At 41.9% G+C, this 27,555-nt stretch overlaps 1 protein-coding gene across 1 annotated transcript in view; it reads right to left on the bottom strand.

Moving 5' to 3' along the window:
* Kctd16 (potassium channel tetramerization domain containing 16) overlaps positions 1–5,124 on the bottom strand; it is a 260,976-nt gene extending 255,852 nt beyond the window's left edge. Inside the window, exon 1 of the mRNA XM_050162706.1 lies at positions 4,293–5,124. Within this exon, the coding sequence (XP_050018663.1) occupies positions 4,293–5,124 (832 nt within the window). The remainder of the gene's footprint in view (positions 1–4,292) is intronic.
* Positions 5,125–27,555: the final 22,431 nt, after the last annotated feature.

Here is a 27,555-nt window from a genome sequence, read left to right as displayed (position 1 = left end):
GCAAGCATCTGTGATTAAAGAAGCAGAGCTTGTCTATTGGTTTTCAGGAAATGGCTTTTGGGGATGTGGGCTCAAAGCACCTGAGCAGTCAGCATTCCTCTCCATGTTTTGTGTTTGGACATGTTTGGAGGTGCTCCATGTTGGGGGTATTTTGGTATGCTCACAGCTCTCTACATTTCTAGTTTATCTGCTAGGATCTAAATCTCATTAGGCGGTGGGTGCTACTTGCTCCTCTCTTTCCAGATATATATGTATTTTTAACTTTTCGGGACATTCGGAAGTAATGTTAGAGTCTTGTAGTCTTCCCTTTCTTCTCACAAAGTGACATTTTTTTCTTGCTGCCGAATTCATTCAGCAATGTCCCAGGAATGACCTATTTTAATCACCTCCCACAAGAGACGGAAGTCAGGTAACAGATATTATTTGGAATAGAAGTGAAAACAGTATAAAACTTTATTAATAACATGCTTATTTAACTATTATATGCAGTTCATTTCTCAACACACAGTGCTTTTTAGGAATAAGGAGAGAATGATGTCATCTTTTCTGTATTTTGCCTTCCAATATCTGCCTGGTATTGGATCTATGCTAACCTGGTATTGCCTTAGACTTAACTAAATTATGATTTGTTTTTAATTAAAAATTAAGTAACTTGGAGTTTTAGGATAAAATGCCGCTTGATACACAACTATGGAAAGTTTTCTCATGTTCAAGTAGGAAAGTAATGCTGAACCTTCAGCTCATTCTATATAAATTGTCAGTACAGAAGGTTTCTTGAAAACAAACCCTAGTTCTAACATGGGGAGACAAAACTTGACACCTGAAGGAGCTTCAACCAGGAGACAAGAAAACACCTAAGTTGCAAGGGTAGGAAAGAAAGTCATAGGAAGAAGAGACAGAGAGCACAAGCCCTGTTTACCTCATGATTTGGGCAACATTCTGGTTCATTTGAATGTGCCAATGCTGTGTCTCCATGAGGAGTAAAACCGGAAGTTATCCCCAGTCTCTGCCATGTAATCAAGGTAAGGCAGCTGCGGTCCTTTGGGGATAGGTGCACTTCCATGGCCTCTTTTCTCTGTGCAAGCACACCCTTTATCTGAAGCTTTGCAGGCAATACTGCTGAAATTATTACCAGTGGATACAGTCACTTCTTAGTTCATGGTCCTAATTGAATTCCAAGTGGAAAATAGCCGAATGATCTACTTTTTGACAAAGTCTTTTCTTAGTCAATAGCATATGTATGTATGAATGATGTATTCAAGATATTTAAGACTTTGGTATGACCCTTTAAATGTAAGGAAACAAAGTGAAAAGAGTAAAAGGTAAAACACACCCATGTGCAATCATTTGTGCAAAAGATGGCAAACTGATAAGTATTTGTACAATTAACAGAGCTCAGAGGATGCAGGTATTTCACACACTAGTTTATGAACTAAACTCTCTATTTGTGGTCATGTTGCTTGACCAGAAGCAAATGTTTTCAAAACATCATACTTCCAGACATTCACCTGAAGTTACTCTTGAGGCTCAGAAAACATGTGTGACAGTCTCCCTACCCTGTCTTAGAGAAAGTCTTAGAAAGTCAGTGTCCCTTCCGTTCTGTGCACTTGTGATTTTATTAGATTAAGGCCTCCGGCTTTCATTGTTTTAAATTAAGGCAGAAAATGTCTAAACTATTTTGTGAGTTGACTCTAACACAGATTCTTCTTTATGTCTCTGTGGTAATGTTCCTTTAGTGACTGAGTGAGACAACATACATTTCCTCTGCCTCTGTTGAACACTTGCAGATCCCAGGTGATTTTCTATGTTAACAGAACTCTCAGGATAACTGATGCTGACCAGGAGGTCTAGGCCCACATGAAAGGTTAAAGGAGGCAGGAATGTCATCCATGTAATCTGTTGATGGGTGGGATTTTACCCTTGTGAGACTTGGATGAAATATAGGCAAATCGGGAAATGGGGGAGGGCAGGCTTCACTCCCCATGGCTGTTAACCATAGAGCAATGCATTTGTTCCATATGTTCATTTGCTAATGTGATCTGGATCCAGGCAATGTGCTTTTACATAATTCCTGAGTTATTAAATTTTTTATTTCTTAGAGATAATTCCTTGCATGTATGGGGGGGTACACGTGTGTGTGCATGCACATGTGAGTGTGTGTGTGTGTGTGTGTATGTGTATTTACTACCACTGAGTTCAGGAAGAAAATTAGTTCCCCTGAGTAAAGCATCTTTGCACGCAGTCAGCTCCTTGCTCTAGAGCACTTCCCATGGTTTCGGCCCATTAAGCGGAGCACAACAGCTTGATGAATTAATGCTTATATAGGCACAGTTGGCAGCTTCTAATTAAATAATTATGGCTAAGCAGCTGCACGGAAGCAGTTATGCACCCTAGAAAGCCAGCTGTCAGTTTTATTGGTCCTAAGACAGAGGAAGAGTTAATACCTAGCTCTGGATGCTGGGTACCAAAGGGAAGTCTAGGATTTGCAAAATAAATGCTGTTAGTATGAAGGCCCTGTGCATGGGTGCTAGCCTATCCATAGAGACATGGAGAGAAAAATGACGCTCAACAGCTCAGCAAAATAAGCAGCAATTATATGGTCAGGAGATTGGGATATTTCCAGAGCATTCTAAAGAAGGCAGAGTGTCAGACATGTCAGCCCTTGATGAACAGAGAAGCGCCCCCGACCTAGATGGCAAGTGCATCAATTAGGTGGGTAAATGACTGAAAGTCGAGTGTACAAACCTGCATTTGAACTATCTTCAAAGCAAATTTCCCCCCAAAAGTTTGGAGAAGGCATATGTTCTACAGAATCACAGAAAGTGTCAGCTCCTTACAGAAGGTTTAAAAATCTAGAATCTTATCTCTGTATCCATTGGACCCTTGCCAGACAGAACAAAGCAGTATTTGTTGATTAAGATCTGGCCCAAATGAAGATCCAAAGACCATAATTAGGGTCACTGGACCAAGTAATGTTTGCTACTCCATACACATCAGTAAGCTCTTGGGGACTGATGTAATTTTTCTTCATGGGCCATCTTGCCCGTGCAATCCACACACCCTCACTTCTGAGTAGATATGTGATGACCCAGTTTGGAGAACCCTCACATCCCATTGGCTTCTCTACCTACACAAACTCCAAATGGAGAAACACAACTCTAGGCAAAGCCTGGCCCAAGAACCTCAGTCTTCCCTTTATATTTAAACAAATGTAGACAACTTAATCCTGACTTCTGAAGTCACTTCAAAATCAGCAGAAGGAAATAGAATGTTAACACCAAAAACACAGTCTTTATGGAATGAACTCAACACCAAAGCCCAAATCCCGTTGAAATTCAACAGTTAGATCAAGTATCACACCATATAGGCCAATTGACTGTTCTTCCTGCAAAGACCAATGGCTTGTATTTCACAATGCCTTTCTATAAAGCAAAGCAGTCCACACCAGAAGTCCACATTTAAGCAAAACGAAACAGCCCTACTTGAAAGGCGCCGGCAATCACATCACCTCACATATAATACTGATTTTTGTGTCATGTCAGGAATTCGATCTACCCAGTAGCTGAGGTGTTTGCATGTGACTGGCAATTCTCAGGGACCTTGTTCATTTTAGGTGGATCTTAAACAAAGTTCGGCTTAATTACGCCCGCAATCCAACTCCAGTCTCAGTAGAAAAATGTTAAAGAACCAAACAACAGATTTGCAAAGCCCATAAAAGTGAATTTCAGACGTGGGGGAAATGGGGGCTTTTCAGCAGTCTGCACTGCCATCTAGCCAAGACCACATCACTCGGTACACCGTCCATTTGCCTTCTGAAGGGCCATGATGAAAGGAAGCCTGCAGCCATCAGCTTAACAGACCCCAAAAGTTTAGCCGAAAGGACTGGCAATAGCCCTTCATCCGCACTGACTCTGCAAAATCTTCAAACCCTGTGTACCAACGGCCAAGCTGTAGTCAGCAATCTTACAGTCACAAACAACTAGCAACCTTACAGTCACAAATCACTATCTAGAAAAAAGTCATACATGCTTGTTTACAAACTCTTCCAGCATCATTGGTCCCTTCTAATTTTTGAACTCTGACTATCCCGTGACCTCATTGGAAAAAAACAAGAAAGATTCCTCCAGCATCTGATAAGGCATAAGAACTGAATTGTAGGCTTCAGGACTCTATAGTTTTAGCATAGCTACAATCCCAAATCAGTATCCTTAGATTCTAGCAAAGCATGAGACCACATACATCCGTGATGAGAAGTCGAACACACAAAAATAAACAAAAACCTTCTTACTTACGATAGAATACGTATTCGGTATAGCTCGACCAGATCTTGTCCTCTGTATACTGGTTGACAAAAGACGCTGTCACCGAGGAGTTACAGGCCACCATGTGGAATCCACACTCTGACAACATATCAAAAGCTCTTTCCAGATGTTTGAACTTGAGATAAAATCTGGAGGTGTATCTTTCTGGGGCTCGGTCTGGGTCTCTGCTTTCATTCAGAGTTTCTCCAAAGACTTCCTTTGCCAATGAAATCCTTCCGCAAACTAAAATCCGGGGAACTCTTCGAAACTTGGCATCTGCTTGCCCCTCTCTGCCCAAGGTACAGGATCCCCTGTAACCCACAGTAATAAAACCCCACTTGCGGTCATGAGGGAGCAGCGAAGAGGGGGGGCAGATTCTTGTGTCGCTTCCTTGGGAGCCATCCTCAAAATCGCTGTGGCAGAACTCATCTGGGCTTTGCTTGACTTCCTCGGGGGCCAGGAGCTTGACCAGGTCGGGTAGCTGGAAATATTCAGCCTCTCTTTTCAACCTTCCCCTTTCTGGAAAGTGGTCAGGCAGGACGACCTGCCTGTCCCTGAGATAGTCCAGAATATAACGGAACAGGAAGCCATCTCTGTCGATGAAAAACCTTCCCTTGGAATCCTTGGCTAGATCGTTAGCGTTGTCTCTCTTTGGGGAAAACATTTTCCACAAGAGGGAATGGGGGATGCTTATTAATGTGGAATGGCGGGTGAAGTAAACCTGGCCCCCAACGTTCAGCTCTATGACTTCGGGGAAGGAGTTGGGAACCGCAGCCCCTTGATCCCGAGGATAGTAACGATTACAGTTCCCACTCAGAGCCATTGTCTCTTTCTTCTGCAGCTTCCCGGACTTAAAGGTGCAATCCAAGCCAGTTACAGCCTTAGGCTTTGCATCCAGTTGTAAGAGAGGGAAAAGGTGCTAACTTGCTCAAAATGACCTCCTCTAGCCCCGGTTTGGTTCGTTATTCCCCCCAACAAGGCAAATTTTAGAACAGTCCACAGGTGAAGCAATGCTGGACAGAAAGTTTAAAGGTGTCTGGTAGTGAGCTTCACAGAAGGTAATGGTCAGCTTGGCTACATTCGCTCTTCCATTAGGATGGGAAGGCAGGAAGACCAAGTGCCCAGGTACTCAGAGGTCTGTCTGAGGGAAAAGAGAGAAAATATTTCCTCAGACCCAGAATGAGTCAGAAAAGGAGAGACCTCTGGGGAGAGCAGAGGGGGAGAGAGGGAGGGAAACCGGCAGGGAGGAGAATATTTTTACATAAGCAGCCGGAAACTATTGACTTTAATCACTCCTTAACGGAGTTAGCGCTTCCCTCAGCCTGCACTGCCTTAAGTTTAGCCTTAAGCCACTGTCTTCAGCAGCTGCTGCTCACATCGAGCCTGTTTGTAAATCTGATGTCAAAGGCATATGCAATTTTCAACTTCCAAAGAGACCCTTTTTTTTTTTTTTTTTTTTTTTTCAGCAGGACTGAGAAAGCAGTGAGTCTCTGCGCTTACCTTAGCGAGTGCTGGAGACTCAGTTCTTGCGAAGAAATAGCCTTTTCCAGAGCAATCGGAAACCACAGCCACACTGGGTCTGGATCTCTCGTCAAATCCCAAACAGGTAGAGGACAGAGGTATCAAAGAAAAGTGCCAGAGAAATGTGCTCTCGGGAAATAAACGATTCCGCACTTACGCGCTCGTAGATGTGCGTTTGTGTATATGTATGTGTGTACGTATTCACTCCCAAATCTCTAGTTAAAAGGGATCGGAAAAAAAAGTTGAGCCGTGAGAAGGCTGAGTCAAAGAAGTGAAGCAAAGAAAAAAAATATTCAACCAAAGCTTCGGCAGGGGGAAAAAAATGAAAGGAAAACCAAGATCCAAACCTTTAGAAACAGATCCTTTACACCTGGGAGAGTTACAAGAGGTACCTGGACTTAAAGGCGTTCAAAGAGCCCGGAGGCAGAAAGACAGACAGAGGCGCCCGGCCAGGGTCTCAGCAGCCACCCCACCTGCTGGCAAGGGCAAAGGGACACCCATATCTCGGTCAGGTAGGAGCAAGAAGGAGCCGGGTCAGAAGGGAGATGCCTGCAGGGCTCGGGCTCCGGAGCAGGAAGGTCCCACGGTGCCAGGAGCAGTTCGGATGCTGTTGTGTGAGCAGTGCAGGCAAGAAACCATCCAGGGAAATGACTATTACATCATCTTAAAGGAATAGGGCTTGGAGAGAGCGGAGGCAGCTCGGAGTCACGTCCTCGGCGGTGACAGGTTGCCAGCGCTGACGGGGACGTGGCGCCCGCGGTGGGCACTGGACGGGAGATGCTGGCTGCTGGCGCAGGGCTGGGATGCAGCACTGCACCGGCCCCCGTCCAGCCTGGGATCTGGAGTTTGCACCGGCCACCTCTGGGCTCTTTATTCCTTGTTTCCAACTCCGCCCTCCGCCCCCTCCCCCATTAATTACCCTCCACACTGGCAGTGATTTTCATCTGAAAAACCTCCGGACGTGCTCTTCAAATGCATGACTCTGCAGAAGGGCGCACGTCTCCCTCTAAATCATTTTCCTTTTAATCAGAGTAATGTTCAAGTTACAAGTGTTTTAGATTCTTTTTAAGCCTTTGATGACAGTCATATTCATTCAGATATTCTTTCCCCTTCATTTCTTCGGCCAACACACACACACACACACACACACACACACACGCAGAATCGAGGATGCTCTCTCAAAATGATTATCCAAATGTCCATAAAAAGCTAGGAGTTTAGCAGTAAAGTCATCGATCTTGACTTACCTGTAAGAAACTGCTGCCTGCAACCTGTTCTGAGGCTTCCTTCTTACTGAGACTCTCTTTGGATGCGCCTGCCCGTCCCAACCCATCCCAAGAGTACTCCTGTGGAAGACACGCCTGCTAAGAGACGTTTTACCCTGTCCCAGAGGACTCTGTTAAGTGCATCATTAGAGTTTCAAGAAGGCATTTCCAGGGCAACCTAATACACTAACGAAGTGCTTCCAGTTGAGCCTGCCAGTCAATAATGGCCCAGCCAGCCGCTTACAGTAAGTCCGTCATTTCCCCTTAAAATGCCAAAGTCCTGGACTCGCATCCCTGGTAAGAAAGCACTTTTTCATCAATGAATAATACAGGTGAGGCACAATCCATCCCAAACAACCTCGAGTTTAAAAGCTGAAAATCAAAAAATGGAAGTGAACATATGAGTTGAACACAGTTGAGGAGACTCCTGTGTTCACCGACAACTTCTGCACCATTAATTAGCTTGAAAACCATCTTTCAACAGCAGACTAAATTGTGATTGTGTGTGTGTGTGTATGTGTGTGCACCTGCACGCGCGCTTAACAACCCTTTCTTTCAATAACCACTTGGTTACTGAACACACTCAGAATATTAGCTCACTCCCAACCCCTTATTATATTTGATTTTGCTGCTTTAACTAATGCATTAACCTGCTCTCTCTGGCCTCCATTGCCTCGCTTTTAAAGCTGGATCTTTTAAGGAAAGGTTTATTATATGATGCGCTTCTATCGCCATCTAGTGTCCAGAATTATCAATGCAAGTCGGTATCCGGAAATTTAGCTGAGTTAAAAATGTTATCTATTTTTAAGTTTTTATAGGAAACTAAATTTACTTTGTATTCATTATTCACCCTAATGAGGAAATAGACGTTTATTTTCCACCATTTCATGGGAAAAACTGGATCTGAGGCTTCGCCTAATTAAGTATTGCTTTGGGTGAACAAGAAAGCAAGGGAATGCTTGGCTTCTGTTGCTGCTGCTGATGTTGAGACAGGTTTGTTTTGACCCCTGGTACTTTTCCTCTTCCAGGAGCTGAGGTTAAATGCACCACCACACTTAGTGTGTGTGTGTGTGTGTGTGTGTGTGTGTGTGTGTGTGTGTTTGCATGCACACTCATGGCGGTGGGAATGGCCCCTCATGTGGACAGCAAACGCTCTACCCCTGAGACCCATCTTCATTCGGAGCCTGTGTTTTAATGTTTAAAAGTGTAACAGCACATTATGACCATTGCTTCAGAGCTCAGGTCCTAAAATATTCTCTTCATTGTGTATTCTAGACGAGGGGTAGGGAGGAGAGCTGATAAGAAAACAAGAATTTCAAGATTATTATACATTATAATGACAAGTCATTTTTAAAGAGTTTCTAATATTAACTTAAATCGCAAAGCTAAAAGAGTCTACAATTACAAAGAAAAATTTTCTCCACTCAAATAAGAGAGTATTGTCCTGGTGTGGTTTAATTTAGCATGCCTTTAATCTCAGCACCTGGGAGGCAGAGGTAGATATATCTCTTGTGAATTAAAGGCCAGCCTGGTCTACATAATGAGTTCCAGGACAGACAGAACTACACAGTGAGTTACTATCTCAAAATAAATAAATAAATAAATAAAAATTAAAAAAAGGTTGGGGTAGGGGTAGGATCTGTCATTGTTTCATTGGTTAGGTTATTTTCAGACCAGTCATTCATTTGAAGATAACTATTATTAATTAATTGTACCTACTGATGGGTTTAAAGCTGTTTCTATTGTGCACATTGCACTTTGCTCTTCTCTGCCTTCTCAATCGTCCTCTTAGCCTTTCATCTTCCTCCCTTCTCCACGTCTGTTGGGGTCTCTATTGCTTCATTACAATCTTTCTACCTTCAGATCATCTTTAGAAATGGGACCTTGGGGGAGGGTTGAAGGGGAGGGGAGAGGCAGGGAGGGAGGCAGAGAAAATGTAGAGCTCAATATAAAAATTAAAAATTTAAAAAATGTTTTAAATTTTATTCTGGGTTCCACATATGACAGAAAATGTGATAGACTTAGTGATTTCTAAGTCTGCCTTACTTCACTTAACATGATGGCATCTAGTTCCATACATTTTCTAGGAAATAACAAGTTATTCATTTTTATGGCTACATAAAACTCCAGTGTGACCTGTGTGTGTGCACACACACATGTGTGAAGCATACGTGTATTCTAAAGTTTTATTTATCCATTCATTTGTTGATAGACACCAAAGCTGACTCCATACCTGGCTACTATGAATAGTGTGACTATGAGAATGGATGTGTAGGTGTCTCTATTGAGTGTGGATAAGATTCCATCTGGCAGATATCCAGGAGTGGTATAGCTGTATCAAACGGCAGCTCTATTTTAGTTTCATGGGAACCTCCATGTTTTCTGTTCTGACCAAATGATTCCCATTCCCACTAACAGTATATAACTATTCCTTTTTCTCTGCATCCTTGCCAACAGTAATCCTTTGTAATAACCATCTGACTGAGCCGGGCGATTGTGGCGCACGCCTTTAATCCCAGCACTCGGGAGGCAGAGGCAGGCGAATCTCTGTGAGTTCGAGACCAGCCTGGTCTACAAGAGCTAGTTCCAGGACAGGCTCCAAAGCCACAGAGAAACCCTGTCTCGAAAAAAATAAAAATAAAAAACATCTGACTGGAATGAGAAGAACTATCCACCTATAATTTTGATTTTAGTATATTTGTTGGCCTTTTCTCTTGAGAAGTCTGTCCAGACAGTTTGCTCATTTGTTGATTGGATTACTTGTTCTTTTGTAGTCATGGACTTTGAGTTCTTTATATATTGTTCACATAAATGGCTAGCAGAGATTTCTCTCCCATCCTCTAATCAGGAACAAGGAGTTCCTAGCTGATGTTGGGGAATGGACTGATGATGCCTAGCAAATTAACACACACATAAAAATTTGCTTTTTTCATCCAAACAAAGCCTCTCAGGAAGGTCTTGGGGAACATGAGAAATGGGAGGCAGTGATTCACATGTCATAATACTCCCCAGTTTTTACTGCAACAGTCCGTTTTGAAGTGAAATTATACTTATACCCTCAGAAGCTGTGGGACAATGGTCTTGTACCGTGTCACTTGTGTTGTTTTAATAAAACATTGATTGACCAGTAGCCAGGCAGGAAGTACAGGCAGGGCAATCAGGCAGGAAGTAGAGGTGGGGCGATGAGAACAGGAGAATTCTGGGAAGAGGAAAGACTCAGTCTGCAGTCATCACCCAGATACAGAGGAAACAAGATGAGAATGCCTTGCTGATAAAAGGTACCAAGCCATGTGGCTGACACTAATAAGAAGTATAGGTTAATGTAGAATTTAAGAGTTAATAAGAAGCCTGAGTAAATAGGCTGAACAGATTATGATTAATGTAGACTTCTGTGTGTTTTTTTGGGATGGAATGGTTGAGGGACTGGGCAGGACAGAAATCTCAGTCGACACTCAGAGACATAGTCTGAGGACTGGAAAATAAAACATTCACCAGTCACATGATTTTAAGACCTATGATTTGTCCACACCACCTGACACACAGTGTTAACTTTTAACACCATGAACATTCTGTGTTTACACTATTTCATTGTAGTTCTGTGTTGAATGTGTTCCCCTACTATAGTCAATGACTGGTGATTGGTAGCTGCTTTGCTAGCTCTCTTTGGTAATATTTACATTCTAATCTACCTTGAACCTCAAGAAATCACAATCATCTAGGCCTCTGTTGCATTGGAAGTGGCCAGGAGTTTGGTTTGAAACAGGCCTGGAGCATATTTATGTTGACTCCAGATATGTAGTACTTCCTTCTCCCTCTGTCTCAGGAACAACAAAGAGGGGAGAGATGTAAGAGATGAAAGGCTTGAAGGAAGCACGGAATATGGGCAGGCTTAAGCAGTGTTGAAGTAAACGAGCATCTCCTGGGGCTGGCAGGAAGGCTGGCTGTGTGGTTGCCTCAACAAAAGGCAGGAAGCCAAGTCTAGGCTGTAAGTGTATTCCTGTCCTTCATGTCAGCAGATCACACTGCTAGTGTTATTATCCCCTTTTGGCAGCTCTCCACTGAAACACTGTGGGATGGGACACGCAGCTCAAAGGCCAAACAACAGATATTAACAGATTCTCTTAAGGGAAGAGCATGGAAGACTACTTCATCCTGTTCTTTGTAACATTCAAGCACCAGCACATCCAGACACTAATTATGTAAATTGAAGAAATGTATCTGAGTCTGTATCCTATTTCCTACATTTCTAAGCCTCCCCCCATAGATGAACTGTTGAAGGTATACTCAAAAACGCACTATTTTAATTTGGGGTTAATGTAATCACTCTCCACACATAGCATGCTCAAGCTTCCTCTCTCATCCAGCAGAGATAGCTTTTATGCTGTTCTTGCTCTCAGGGAGAAAATGGCCCTCATCAATGCACCCCTGCTCAGGCACCGTGTACTCATACGTGTTATGCACCCCAAGCACTCCGGCGTTATCACTGCCATCGTAATGGCTGCTCTTGATGGAGTTTCACCATGAATATTGGTCTGCCTCGTGTCCGGCTAAACTGGAATCATGACCTAGAGCAGGGGACTCGGTCTCCCCGCTAGAGTAAAATGGCAATAAGGAGACCTGCCTCATAGGTGTGTTGTGCAGATTAAATATTACAATGCACATGGGTCTTCGAACACATTCTGCAGCTCTCAGTGAATGCTTAGTAACTGCCATCAGTATTCAGTGGTAGCATAAGTACTGGAGCTCACCGTCAGACTCTAGCAGAGGCAGAAAGAAATTACAAAAGTGGCTTAAGACTAAAATACAATTCTACTTTCAAAATCTTTGTTCTCACTAACGTGACATGCCAGGTAACTACTAATGTTCATATGAGCAATTTTTCCGTTTATGGGGAAATTTAGGTTTTATGACAGAGACAGAGAAACAGAATAAGAAACTGAAAATAATCCATATTCCAGGGGCTCAAACAGAAAACAGCGCTATCTCTCACCAGGACAGGTCTCATTTCACGTACACTTTTTAAGCGCTAAGGCTGCATCCACTGCAGCACTAGGTAGTTGAAATACAAAGCTGAATGTGACAAAATTTCACAAGCCCAAAGAAATATTGTACCTATAGATTAATGATTAGCCATCTCGGAATCCTGACGCCTGCCTTTTATTTCCTTGAACATGTCTAATGCTATATGCAGCCTTTGGTCCTACAGTTCACGCAGGATGGGAACGAAGCATTTGACATTGGACGGCCTCTGCCTCCTTCAATATCGTCTCCCCCTAAGGGGATCTGATGAGGGATGTCAAAATGAATATCAAGCACAGCAGCCAAGTCTTCAACTACAACCCAGCAAGTGATTTGCTATGTCGGAAGCAAAGCATGATAGGAACAAACAGAGGCACTTGCTGCTAGGGCAAAGTCTCACGTTAAAGAGTTCAGACGAGCCTTGAGCAGTCAAATTGGAGGGAGAAGCCCGTTGAGGTCATCCGCTCCGGCCTCAGATCCAGATGACAGTGTGAAGTAAGAGTGACAGTTGCAAGTGACATGGAGAGTTCATACGAGGCAATTCTTCCTGAAAACATCCTTGAAGTCTACTCTCAGAACGCAAACCAAAATAGAAACAGTTTGTATCACCATGGTGCTTTTGACTAGAACACCCCAGAATAAAGCTCTTCCAAGTCGGCCGTCACTGAGATGTGGTTGGGAATAAAGCACAGATGTTAAGGTAGGAAGCCATGTTGCTGACTGGAGAGGGAGCATTGGTAGAGAAATACACATTTCTGTAACAGAAAATGGAGCCATATTTTAAATTTCTGTTCAAAATAAAGAAGCTTTTCTGGAACAAATGATGAAAGTTAGGAGTACACATTTTGACAATGAAGCTGCCATGAATATATTTTAAAACTAATCTTAGCAAGACCTCATCAACAGTGATACTGGCTCCTCCTCCGCCCCCTCCTCTTCCTCCTCCTCCTTCAGCTTCTCTACCTCCTCCTACAGCTCCTCCTCCTCCTCCTACAGCTCCACTACCTCTTCCTCCTCATTCTTCCCCTCCTATGCCTCCTCCACAGTGTTGGGAATCAGACATAGGACCTAGACATGCTAGGCAAGTACGCTGTCACTGAGCCAGTACCCAGTTTTTTTTTCTTGTTTTTCTTTCTTTGGGGTCTCACTATGCATTCCTGGCTGAATTTGAACTTAGAATTCTCTTGCTTAAGACTATGAGTGACTGACCTTATACGAATATTCCACAATACCCAGCTCAACCATATATTTCAAATGGATTGGATAACGAGGAAAAGAAAAAAAATAGGTTCCTGGCTGTCAAACAACTATTTCTAGTAATTAAAACATTTTAATGAGGGAAAGGGAGTTTGCACTGGCTAGTTTTATGTTACCATGACACAGTCTAGAGTCCCCAGAGAGGATGGAGACTCAATTGAGAAAATGGCTCCATAGATCTAGCAGTAAGGTTCTTTTTCTTTTTTTAATTTAGTGATTATTGGGGGAAGACTCAGCCTTCCCCTAATTTGGGGTGGTACCATCCATGGGTTGGTGGTCCTGGGTTCTATAAGAAAGCAGAGTGAGAAAGCCAGTAAGCAGCGCCCCTCCATGGCCTCTGCATCAGCTTCTTTCTCCAGGTTCCTGCCCTCCAAGAGTACCAGACATCATTGTTTTTGATGATGAACTGTGACTGAGATAAACCCTTTTCTCCCCAGTTGTTCTTGGTCAAAGTGTTTCAACATAGCAATAGTGACCTTAACTAGAATCAGGAGACAGAGATCTATGTCTCCTATAGTCCTTTCCCTGCAATTCCCTTAAACATGCTGTGTTCATTCACTAGAGGAGACTTATTACACATTGCATGATATATATGTTGACATACTTCTTATCATGATTTTTATTTATTCTTTAGTGCATCTCTTTATTGAAAAACAGTATAATTTGTATTCCACTAATTACCACTCTTCCATCTTCTTCCTAAGAAACCCATTTTAAATGACATCATTATTGCCATTCCAAAATATTATAGATAGCTAAGCAAGCCGAGATATGATACTTAAAGCATTTACCTTTTCTGAAGTCAGGAAAATACTTCATAATAGTATCTCTCAGTGACCTTTGGTGTATATTTTATTTTTCATAATCATTTTATAAATGTGTAAATTACATATATTAAACATCTTGAAACAACTTGTAAGATACAGGGTTTAAAACCCCTAGTTGAAAAGAGAAACATATTATTTTAGAACCAAGGAGAACAGGGTACCTGACAGTAACAAAACTTTACTGATGAGTTCTTTAAAACTATGCCTCTGGTCAAAGAAATTAATAAAAAAAAATAATGGGGAATACTTACTGTAGCTACTAGACTATTCTGCGTACATTCTGTTTTGCTTCTTTTAATTCTCCTGAAATGTTGGCATTTCATGAGATGAAAGATTTTCCTGGAGGTAAAATCGCCAGCAGCAGAGCATACCAGGCCTGTCTTATTCCAAAGCACCCTTTAGTGACACAGTCTTATCTGAATATATTTTCTGTTTGTTAAATGTCATCAATACCTATGCAATGCTTGGGTTTGGCACCATTTAAGGTACCTGTTCATTATCAGCATAGACCGTGACTTCATCTCCATTCAAAGCACAAAGAAAGCACTCTAAAATTGTCAGAGTGTTAAGGCCAGGTGGTGGTGGCTCACACCTTTAATCCCAGCAATTGGGAGGAAGAGGCCAGGAGATTTCAGTGAATTTGAAGCCAGCCTGGTTTACAAAGCAAGTTTCAGGAAAGCCAGGGCTGATACACAGAGACCCCCCCCACCCCCCCACCACACACACGCAAACACAAAGATTTGTTAAGAGTGAAGAATTCAAAAGACAGATCCAAGGATGGATGGATGCAAGGATGGATGGATGGATGGATGCACAAATGGATAGATGGGTAGATGGATAAATGGATGGGCAGACAAATAGATTGGTGAGTGAATGGATGACTAACCAGAACAGTGGTACAGAAATTGCAGCTAGATACAGAATACATTCTTACTCTTACACTGATTCCTTAATTTTCTACATTCCTACATCATTAGAACAAAATCATAGAACAATTCAAGTGTTACCAGAATTAAAAAGAGTAGTAACAATAGCATAAGAAAATTGTCCATTCATGAATCTACAGAGTTGATAGTCAGATGTACATGTTTCTACTCTAGAAACAAGAAGCTTATAGAAACAAGAAATTGCTCATGGAGGGGGATATGTCCCTTAAACAAAATCCTAATTTGGGAATTCTTTTAACTACTGAAAAAGTAGTTCAGGATATTTGGGTAAGGTTCTAGACCATTCTGTGGTGGCTGTTTCATGCCCTGGTCACTCTGCTGTATTTCCAGAACTGTGTATGGCGTCATAGGCTTGAGATCAGTTAATGGTCAGATGAGCACAAAACTGAGTGGCCAGAGCACAACATTTAAACAGGAGCTGAAGATTAGCACCTCTTTCCCCTACAATGCAGATTTTCATAGCTTCCTCCAAGGATGCTTTCTTCATGCCCAATCCAGCTACCCTTGGGGCCTCTTCAAAGCACTTGCTGCTGTGTGCTGTGCAGTTCCAATGGCTACCAAAGTGCATCAGACAATCATTTGAACTGGAGCCACTGCTTTACAAGAGCCTGAGAAATCTGGTTCGCATTCATCAGGAAAAAGAACAGCTATGAACAACTGGAGTGAAACACTAAAGGATTTAAGTATCTTGAAAGAAAGTGGACGCAGCTTGATGACTCATGATCAAACTCTTGAGAATAATTACATACAACTGTGTTGTTGACATTCCATCACAGACATAAAAGCTACAGTTTGTCCTAGGTAGGATACACCAAAATCATATCCAATACCAAGTAGTCATCCCTGAAATCATATGCATACAAGCAACACTACATGGACTCAGCAGGTTGTATTTATATGCTTATGAGTATGTATGTAACAATAACAATCCAAGAAAAAGAACCCATGAAATTGAGAGGGAATGAGGTGGCACAGGAGGACTTGGAGAGACAGAACAAGAAAAGGTTGGAGGGAGGAAAGGGAGTGGGGAAGATGATGTAATTATATTCTAATTACAATTTCAAAGAAATTGAGAGGAACAAGGAAGGAAAATTATATCAATTACCAAATAGTAGAGAAAAGATAGTCTTATTTGCACTAAAAAGAATAAGTAAATGTGTCCTTTTATAACTATTTTATCTAAGGGTATTCATACCTGCTAATGTCATAAGGAAGTATCACTAGAGTCCATATTTAAAAAAAACTAATATGTTGTAATAATAACAAAGTCCCACATCCCAAAATATCACCTACAGTCACTGGTGAAGTCTGGGGGATATATCCCAACACTACACATACCTGGTATGCAGATGTAGCAGGACAGCCTCTGGCTAACCAGAAGCAACATTGTCCTCCCTCAGAGACCCATACACAAGTTGCTGGAGTCCAACAAAGGAAGCTTTGGGAATTTCTCAAATCCATCTTTCCCCTCCATCTCTCTTACTATCTCCTGCTACCTCCCATATTTATGCATATTTTTGCAAAGGAAATAATATCAAGAACTCCAGAGGTAGTAACAACGAACCAGACACAAGCTATCTCCACGGTAAACTCATCAGGCAGAAGGGATTAACACGGGAAAGCTTTTGGGAAGTGACTGATAAACAGAAACAAAAAGAATGGTTTATGTAAAAGAGAAGCATAAATTCTATGGAAAACAGAAAGCTACCTAAGGACAAAGTCATTTCCTGAGACTCTAAGGAGCATCTTACTTAGCTTGAAGTGCCCATTAACAAATATTGATGAACTGAAGACAGGGACATCATGCACCACCATACATTTCCTGGGTTTGAAGTCAGAGGGGCACTCATCTAGAATGGATTTAGAACTGCTCCAGGCTGATCTGATTCCCGAGAGGACGGAGGACTTCAGGAATATTTTATATTTGTGTATATATGTTAGTCCATTGCTCCAGCAGATAATGGGGCTAATGCGTTTCTGGTTTCCAGCCATTTCAGACTAAGAGCCATTGAAGTGGTGCTTCCCAGTCTGTTTACGTATCCCATCAGGTCCCCCTTGCCAGTACTTATGTGCCAGGGCAATCTGGTTCACGATGGCTAGCTAAAGATGCATGAGCCAAAATGCTGGTGATTTTACAAAATGCCAAGGAAGCTGCTGGATGCTAGCAGGCAGGCCTCACTGTAATGGCTCCAAATTTCTCTAAGAAACCCAGATCAGCAAATGATTATTATGGGAGAAATCCTATGACTCATGTAGAGCAGCATAAGCCCTCTGTCACATGGAAAGATCAGAAAGATAAATAGAAGAAATCTATGGCATATTTCATCAGGAGATTTTTCAGAAAAATGGGGATAATTTCCAAAGACTGACAATAGCATGCCCCTAAGGTACTGTAAAACACAGCCCCATATGGGTTGTGTGAACATTTTAGCAGTATTTTATGCTTGGAGGCTGGGAGTTAGAGGTAAGAGAATCCCTGACACCCTTCCTATTTCGGCTGCTCAGAAGATCCAATAATGAGGACTAGCCTGATGATGTGGGGAAGATGACTTTGAAAAAGCCTTAGCAGTTTTTGAATGCAGTTGAGTAACATGGAATCTCTAATGAGAGAATAAGAGTCAATTTGATCAGCACAAAACAACTTTAATGGAGTTTTAGTCAACTTTCATTTCAAATGCCTGGCTTACTGTCAAGTTTGGGAAATAAATCTACCAAGAAATACTGAAGCAATCTGAGCACTAAAAATTACTTTCTGAGGTACGGTGGTATAGTTTCTCCCAATCTGTAAGTTGTTTGCTCACTCTGCTGAGAGTTTCTTTTTCAGAAACTTTTCTAATTTCATGTAATTTCTTTTTTCTTTTATTTTTCTTCTTCTCTGTTTTAGCTTTTGTTTTTGAGATAAGAGTTTTTGGTATAGCCATGGATGGCCCGGAACTGTGTAGACCAGGCTGGCCTTGAACTTGGAGATCTGCCTGCTTCTGCCTCCTGAGTGCTGAAATTAAAAGCATGCACCACCACTGCCCAACTAATTGCATCCATTGATTGTTGAGACTATCTCCTACGCTAGATCTCAGACAGGGAGTTGATATCTAGAATATGTAAAGGGGCAGGCCAGGCAAGAGTAGGGCAGAAGAGGAGAAGGGTGGACTAACAAAACAAATTTTATCTGTAATGCTATAACTAGTAGACTACTGTGAATTCTAATTAAATACAAATGAACACATAAAAAGTATCACTTTCTACTGAGCAAGACAGGAGGATATCATGATTAAAGGAGTGTGCTTAGAGATCAGGCATTTGGGGGCTGAATCTTCTACCACAGTTTTCTGCCTGTACAACAACAGCTGTACTCCCTCTACAGAGATGTAAGAACAAGTAGATAATCTATGTTCAGTCACTCATTCACCCTTTAGTCCATAATACCAGATCGACAGCTGTAGGTATCTCTGTCACTTACCTGATGCTTAGTGTCTCAGTAAATGTATTCTCCCCAAACCCTTGTGGAGGACTGCCACAATTATTTGCATCTGGATAACATAATCATTATTTGCCAAATTGTCATTCTTAACTATCTTGGCCCCATAGTTTCCAGACTTCACTCTTTCAATGATGAATACCACTGGTCCCATTGTGGCACTCTGTACAAAAAGAAATTAACACTCCCCTCTTCTGTCTTTTCTTTATACTCCCCTCTTTTGACTTAAGTCAAACTCATAATCTCTATTGACAGGATTTAATCTCAATGGACCATCATCACTATGAAAATGACTCCAAAATTCATACAATCAGCTGCAAACTTCTCCCAGTTTCACATGGACTACAGAACCAATGATCCATCCCTTACCATTACATCCACTTTATTCCACTAAGTTCTTCATTCTCTTTTTTGGGGGGTGGGGGGTTCGAGACAGGGTTTCTCCGTAGCTTTTTTTTTTTTTTTTTTTTTTGGTTCCTGTCTGGAACTAGCTCTTGTAGACCAGGCTGGCCTCGAACTCACAGAGATCCGCCTGCCTCTGCCTCCCGAGTGCTGGGATTAAAGGCGTGCGCCACCACCACCCGGCTTCGGTTCTTCATTCTCTTAATGGCTGATCACTGGCTTCTCTCCACTGGCTAAGTGAAACTTCATTATCTGATTTCCCCATTCAACTTTCTATTGCTCTAAGAACATATCTAAGATAATTAAGTTACATAGTAAAAAGGGTTGGTATTAGCTCACAGTTTGAAGGTTCTACTCCACACTCAATTAACCCCATTGCTTTGGGACTACAGAAAAACAGCACAAAGTTGTGAGAGTGTTTGTCAAAGCAAAACACCTTATGCCATAAATCCGAGAACAATGAGCGAAAGAGGCCCGAGTCTCATAAGCTCCTTAAGAGGCAATCACCAATAGCCTGGAAATCTATTACTCCTCTTCGCAAAGCATCACTGCCTCCAGTACTGGGGGAACGAACACTTAACAACACATGGACCTTCAGAGGGCATTTGACATCCACATGGTACATCTTTCCACTGGTTCTCAAGCCCCAACAATCAAATCAAGTCACTTTGTTCTTACTAAAGTACTTTCAGATATCTCTTCTTTTCCTTTTATCGTTTGCTTTTTTTAAACAAATTTTTTACTTTTCAAATCATTTTTGATAACTTACCAAGAGCCATGCTACCTGCTCAATTCAGAAACTCAGAAACAAATAACGTATACAAGTCTGAAAGAACTGAGGTTGTGCAGCAGAGGGCTTTCAGAAATATATTCAAATAAGTCTACAAGCAAAGGGAAAGAAGTGGAGTACTCAGGGAGAGTCCTGAGAAATCTTTCCCATACAGGGACAGCCCTAGGAGTGGTGACGCCTTTGACATAGGAAGGACCAGCATTCATAACTTTACACTGTTCTTAAAACCAAAAATTTCTGTCACCAGTGAAAGAGTCATGATGCACCACTCAGTGTTTGTGTGAGGCAAGAAATCTAAAGCTTGGGAAAAAAAGGAAATCAAGAAGGCCCCACAGAACACAATTAAGTGTGCAATTAGCCTTCCTGTGACCCTTGACCTCATCTCTTACTCTGTGTACGATCTCCAGATAGAATGCAATTGAGGAACACCTCACTATGAAACTTAATGATCCAGTTAATTGTATGTAGAGGGAAGTGGAAGGGAAAAATATGTATCACGTTGAATATGTGTTCATTGCCTCTGCCTTCAAGAACCACTTCTTGAAACTGAAAAGTCCATTAAGACAGACCTGGGAAGTCACTGGTATTAAGAATAGAAAGTGACAGAAGGGGGCAGTGTGAGAACAGTTTCTTGCACAAGGCACAAGGAAGCTGTCCTGGGTGACACTGCTCATCCACTTGGGACCCTGAAGGGAAGCTTGGTTTCTATCATTTGTATCGCCATACTTCCTAAGTCTCAAACCACCCCCAAACGAGGTGAGCAATGAAAGCCCTCTTGGCACACCATCTTGAAATAGCCTTCCCCACCTTTTCAGAAGCAGACTCCTTCTCAGCGTGGCCTCAAGAAATATTAATACAAGTTCAACTCCACACATGTGCTAATTTCATTGCTCGGCCTTTTACAAAAGGAGGAAAAAAGGAAATTCTCCTGTACTGAGCATAATTTAAACAATCCTCAATACCTTTTAGCATGCTTACCATAGGCAGGCCTTAAATTCTCTCTCTCTAATAAAAATCATAAGAACACACATAGGTCTAAATCCAGGCATTTACTCAGAAACAGTAAGAAACAGTAACTGACAGCCTGATCCTGCAGAATGGCAGAAACAAAATTGAGCCCAACTCCTCAGAATCACTAATACACAAGCCTAGAGGCAGGTCCATCTGAGGAGGAAGACTAGTAACGCCCACCCCAACAAGGGAAGCAAACCTTCCCTAAGGAATCCCAGCAGGAACAAAGCTGGCGGCTGTCCTCGAGGTTTACGGAGTGAGTGTAGTGAAGGCTCAGAGAAAGGCCACAGCAAGGCTGTAATTATACCTTGAAAGACAGGTGGTCTCTGAAGGACACAGGAAAAAGGGTCTATGTACAGAGGCAAAGAGCAAATATGTCCGTGTGTGTTGTGTTAGGGAGCGTCTGGGGAATGGTCGGGAAATGAACAGCGAATGATCCAATCTCGGTAGAGCAAAAGTATCTGTGGGGGGACCAGTTGCCAAGGGGTCTGAGCTTAATTCTGTAAAGAAAAAGGAGACAGGGTGTTTCTGAGAAAGAATGACAGCTAAGTAAGTTTCTCAATAAAACCACTTCCTTGATGTAATATAGAGCTCATCTCCCGCAGTCTATGGTCCTGCTCAGTGCAGAGACCTCCATCAAAGGCTTTAATCCGTAGCCCACTAAGGGGAGCGGCTTTGGCGCTGAAGGTCCAGTCATTCCAGCTTATGCAGCTTTTTCACAAATATGTATAACACCAGTGAGGGTTACAAGCATTTAGTGTGTAACACTACTGAGGGCTACATGTGCCTAATGAACAACACTAGTGAGGGCTACATTTGCTGAATGAATAACACTGGTGAAAGCTACATATGTTAATGCATAGCCCTAGTGAGGGTTACACGCTCTTAATGAATAACACAAGTGAGGATGATAAGAATTTAATGCAGAAAACTATTGAGGGTCATATTTTTAATTCAGAAGAGCAGTGAGGATCACTGTGCCACCCATTATTTCACTTACTCTTCCCTGAAAGGATAAGAATGCAAAAAAATGGGTATCTTCAGCGGGCCTGGAGAGGAAAAGAGTAAAAGGCCATCTCAGAGTAGGCTTTTATCACACAACAGAAAGCAACCTAGAACAGATCTTGTTCCAAGAGGTAAGGTGGGGAGCAATAGAGGGCAGCAGATGTTTACCTCTGGCCACTGTGTGTGCATGCATGAGTGCGCGCGTGCACATATCACACACACACACACACACACACTGCCCCCATACACACACCACCACAAAAGAAAACAGAAAGACATGGATGACAGGTCCAAAAGAGAGATGGCGAGAGGCAAATGGAGAGCAGGGGTTGGAAGAGGGATGGAGATTCAGATAGTTTCTTGCTTGAGTCAGTAAGTGCTCAGGCTTCAGTTTGCGTGTAAAGTCAGTCTCCAAAAGCAGCACTCTTAACCCAGATGCTGAATCTGGGAACAGAGATAAATAAGGCAGGGACCCTGCTTTGTAATTCTTTGTATTCTAGTAAAAGAGACAAACTTGTAAACAAATAATTTCAGTGTGGCCATCAGAACTGTAATTCAGGTAATAAGAAAGGAGACAGGAAGGGAGCAGTGACTAAGGGCGGGGAGTCATGGGGAGCAAGCATGTTTTATTTGTGTTCATATGATTCATTGTTCTTTCTGGGTCTGGTTACCCACATCTAACCTGTGGCTCCTGGGGCTGCTTTCCAGTAGATTTCTCCCGCTGTAGTTTGTCAGCTTCATCCTGCACCCAGTAATACTGACACAGGAGCTACACGAAGTCGTTAGAGCCACTTAGGAAAGGAAAGAAAAACATCAAGATGGGTAAGGAAGGTGGTGACTCTGTCAGTTAAAATGAGATGAGTGTACCAAGCTACAATACAAAGAGATGCTGGCAGAGCAGTCCCCCAAAGCCAGCAGATGACAACCTCCAAGCCATGTGCACAGTAACACAGCTGACCATACCTCCACTTGGAAGGGAAGACTATCATTACCTAGCATGGTTTGTTTTAAACTTTCTGTTCTTAACCCTGGCCCACGTGGGAGCATTACAAAACATGGATTCCCTGAAACCGTACTCAAACTCCTTTGTAGCTTTTACATTTTTTCCTAGAGATTATGAATTCATCCAAATTTCAAAACAGTCATATTCCATAAATAGAAGGTAGAATATTTATTCCTTATGGCTTTTAGAAAGATAGCTGGAATTATTTAGAAGATCACAAATTCTAAATGGCCTGTCTACAAGAGCTAGTTCCAGGACAGGCCCCAAAGCTATGAGAAACCCTGTCTCAAAAAAAAAAAAAAAAAAAAAAAGAACGAACAAACTACTTTTCTTATTTCCTCCCCATTCTCTATTGAGAACCATCTATTAGTGTAGCACCCATCACAATAAACATGACATCTCTACATGGAAAATGCAGAAAACATTTTTATTAAGATCATGTTTTTGCAAGATATGACACCTTTAAAACTCATTGGGCAAATTGCCTTTGCCTGCTAATTCAGATTATGCTAAAGCAAAGCCAGGAGACCATAGTGTTCGCCTTAAGCAAACTCGGTTCCCAGCTCCTACTTTCAGAAGTGAAAGAAATACAAGAGACTTTACAACTATTTCTTAAAATGACAATATCACTCAAGAGCTTAACGCAGAAAAGAACTGATGTTCAGGATGATGAGGAGTTCTGACTGAGCACAGATAATTTCAGTCATGTTCCATTAGACTCTGAATGAGGACTGTAATCTATCATCCCTTGCCACTCTTGTAAAAGTCTAACACAGCATCGGTAAAAACTGACCTCGTAGCTATGGTATTCCCTTTATAATATAGAGCCTGTATATACTGAAGTATTTTTTTTGCTGGCTTAGTCAAATGAAAGTTCTGAATGCCTTCCCTAAAAAGTGAACCTCAGATATTGACATAATCAATGAAGATCAACTCAGGTTGCGCCCTGTGCCCTTTATTCGTTTTTAGGTTTTCTTCTGCTTTTTTAATAAATTTAAGTATTAATTCAATTATTTAAATTTTAAATATGGTATAATCATATGAAGCTTTACATTATATATGTAGTGATATAATTACAATCATTAAGCAATTAAAAATGCACATCATATCAATCAATGTTCTTTTGTTATCACGGTACCTTAAAAATCTACCCATAGTGAAAATGACACCACCAGTTGATGTGCCAATGTGCATGAGGGAAATATCGTGGGGATCCACCCCTACACAAAGAACTATGAGAAATCAATGGCTGATAAGAGAGGAGGAATCAGTGTTCTTCAGGGATGAACCCCTGATAGGCTCTTAAAGCTCAGTGGCTAAATACACAATATTAGGAACAGGCCATGAATTTGAGAGGGAGTAGAGGAGGGACGTGGGAAGAGTTGGAGAGAGGAAAAGAGAAACGATGCAAATATTGCAGTCACATATGAAATTCTCAAAAAAAAAATAAACAATCTACCTGTATCCCCAAGAGCACCATACAGCCATAATCCTATTCACCCTGCATATCTGATGTTTTATATATTCCAATATCTCCCTTCTCCTGCCTCTGGTAACTATCTATCTATTTTTCTACATACTCAAGTTGTGTGGCTTTTACATGTAAAGGAGAGCATGAAGGATTTTTATCTCTGTGTCTGGTCTTCAGTTTCATTCACATTATTACAACTAGCAGCTTAAATAACCTGAATAACATGTCACTCTGGCTGTTGTGAATATGCCGTGTGTGTGTGTGTGTGTGTGTGTGTGTGTGTGTGTGTGTGCAGTTTCCTTGTCAGTGCTGTAGATTTAGATTGTTCCTATTTCTAGGCTACTGAGAATAGTACTTCAGCAAACAGAATAACTGTCTGTGCAAACGGCTGATTTCACATCCTTTGGAAATATTTTCAGAAGGACTTCTAGGTAGACATTCTACTAGTGAATACCAGCCACTCTGGTTACAAAATATTGGCTGTTCTTTCCCACTTTCACCTCATTGGAAGGTGGCAATTTCCAACACGTAAAAAAGAAAAATTGTTGACAATGTTCCTCTCATAAGGCAGAGTCTAGTTCCACTTTTCTCAAAGCAGAGCCAGTCTTGGAGACATGTTCCTGACACTGTGCATATGAAGTGTGACTTTCAGGGCTGATGGAGAAGGGAAGAGCAGCTTTTGGCTGACTTACAGATGCTCTAGGAACCTTGCCACTGCATTTGGAGATGGTTCAAGTGACATGAAGAAGCTGCCTGTGGATGTTCTGATTGAGAGCTCCAGATAATCCCCTCCTGTCTCAGGTCTAGACATAAGTGTACTTTCAGATACTAATACCACTCCTTCAAAGCCAATCCAAGCTGTCTAGAACAAAGGTCAGCTGTTCCTGGCAAGCCCGTGCCAGCCCACAGGCTTGTGAGAGACTCAAATCTGATAAATGGTGTTTTAAGTCAGAAAGCTTTGGTGCTTTGGCTTTTACTGTCATTTTTTTTTTTTATAAATAAGGGATAACTCAAACATAGGATGATGGTATTTGGGAATATGGCAGAGGAACATAGAAATAAATGACCTGGTAACTAAATGAATACTTCTGCAGATTCCTCTGGGCATAGATCCACTAATCTTGTTCTAATATAGATAACAGATTTTCAAGTTATCCCCCAGTTCCTAGCCCTATGTGCCATGAGCACCATGTTATGAGAACGGACAAAGGCTTCTTATCTATGATGCTTTTACCACTGACCAGAAGGATATCCACTGGCAGATACTTATAAATGTTATCATATGCAGTCTGCAAAAGGGAGCCTTTTCTGCCCTAGACATTCTCGTTCACAAACACAAAATGGGTGTGTCTGGCTTTATGAAAACTGTGTAACAGCCTTATCATGCTACATGCTGTCTTAGAATTTTTATTGCTGTGAAGAGACACCATGACCACAGAAACTCTTATAAAGGGAAACATTTAATTTTAGCTGGCTTACAGGTTCAGAGGTTCAGCCCATTAGCATTATGGCAGAAAGTATGGCAGCCTATAGGTCATTATCATCATAGCAGAAATCATGGCAGCCTATATAGGCAGATATGGTGCTGGAAAAGGAGCCGAGAGTTCTACATTCAGATCAACACACAGCAGGAGAGAGAGTGGTGATGGGCCTGGCTTGAGCATCTGAAACCTCAAAGCCGGTCCCTGGTGACACACTTCCTCTAACAAGGCCACACCTACTCTAACAAGACCTCTCCTCCCAACAGCGCCACTCCCTGTGAGCCTATGGGGGCTATTTTCATTCAAACCACCACACACGCCTCGAAGAGTTTTTTTCTAGGCAAAGGACAGAAGGTGACAGAATTGCAGCCAGCCTGCAAGGGGATTCAAGACTAGAGCTTTGTTAAGCTTAAAACATCAAGAAGTCTGTTGTATGCGGCAATTTACATATCTCAGATATCATTAAAAATTATTAAGTAAATAAATACCACAACACAGCATTATTACTGGAGTTGGATATAAACTAAGCATCCCAACGAAGTGTCAGGTATAATTAGATTATACTAACAATTAGTATAATTGTTCCCAACACTTAGCATCTAATTTTTGTCACCTACGAGCTGAAAGGGACAAAAATGATACTGGGTAAATTTGACACCAGCCTTTTTGGCCATGATTGGCCAAATCTTTTAGTCATCTTCAACTCATCTTGCTAGTGAAATAAGAATCCCAGCACTCGGGAGGCAGAGGCAGGCAGATCTCTGGGAGTTCGAAGCCAGCCTGGTCTACAAGAGCTAGTTCCAGGACAGGCACCAAAGCTACAGAGAAACCTTGTCTCGAAAAAACAAAAAACAAAACAAACAAAAAAAAAGAATCCACCTCCTAATAAGACCAGGTGACAGAACACATATTATACCTGAAACCGGATATAATATTGGCAGAAGCTTATGAATTGTATCCACACATAGCTTTTTGGGGACACTGTATGTCAAGTGGACCACACTGGGGTGACTCTTCAGAAGAGAGCGCACTAATATGGGCTGGAGGTTTTAGAATCTAGAGGATGAGATGATTTCCAGTACCTGCAGCTGGATGAAACTGCCTATTCTCACTTCACTAGCTTATAGAAGGTTTGAAGACCGGGCTGGGCACAGTCACTTGTCACACAAGCAGAAGAAGCTGTCCAGTAAGGGGCTTTCCCTTTGGAGGGTGGGCATGCCCGGCAAGAACAGGGGATGTCAAGACAACAAGGCCACACTTGAACTCTTGGGCCTTCACTTCTTTTTAAACAGTAACTTGTAAAATCAGAGTGGGCATGGATGCTTTTCTGGGCACTTTAATTCTCAGACGTGAAGTCAGACAAATTAGGAGCATTTGGTCATTTTCAGAGACACGTGCTGTCCTGACTTTCTATGAAGAGAGGTCTTGGTTTGTTTGTGTGTTAATGTTAGAGCTATCTCAGCAACTTCAAGCTAATTTCTGGCAACCCTCTCAAAATTCTGAGCATGATAAGGAGACATTTAATTTTAGGCAGGGAGAGAGGATTTGTTGCATTTAGTACAGAAGTCGACTCGGAATAAACAGGCAGAATACTTAGGGAGAGGCAGGGAAATGAAGGGTGTTTTTATGTACTGGGGAGGGATGGCATATGCCAAGGTGTGCGCAGTGTGTGTGTGTGTGTGTGTGTGTGTGTGTGTGTGTGTGTGTGTGTGTAGGTCAGGTCATCTGACTTGACAGGAAGTGCCTTAACCTACTGACTTAAGAAATGTGCTTATAAACC

This window comes from Alexandromys fortis, unplaced genomic scaffold (genome assembly GCF_014885135.2).
Source record: "Alexandromys fortis isolate MF-2015 unplaced genomic scaffold, M_Fortis_MF-2015_v1.1 scaffold_17, whole genome shotgun sequence".
Classification (NCBI taxonomy): domain Eukaryota; kingdom Metazoa; phylum Chordata; class Mammalia; order Rodentia; family Cricetidae; genus Alexandromys; species Alexandromys fortis.
This window is presented reverse-complemented; position numbering and strand designations above follow the sequence as displayed.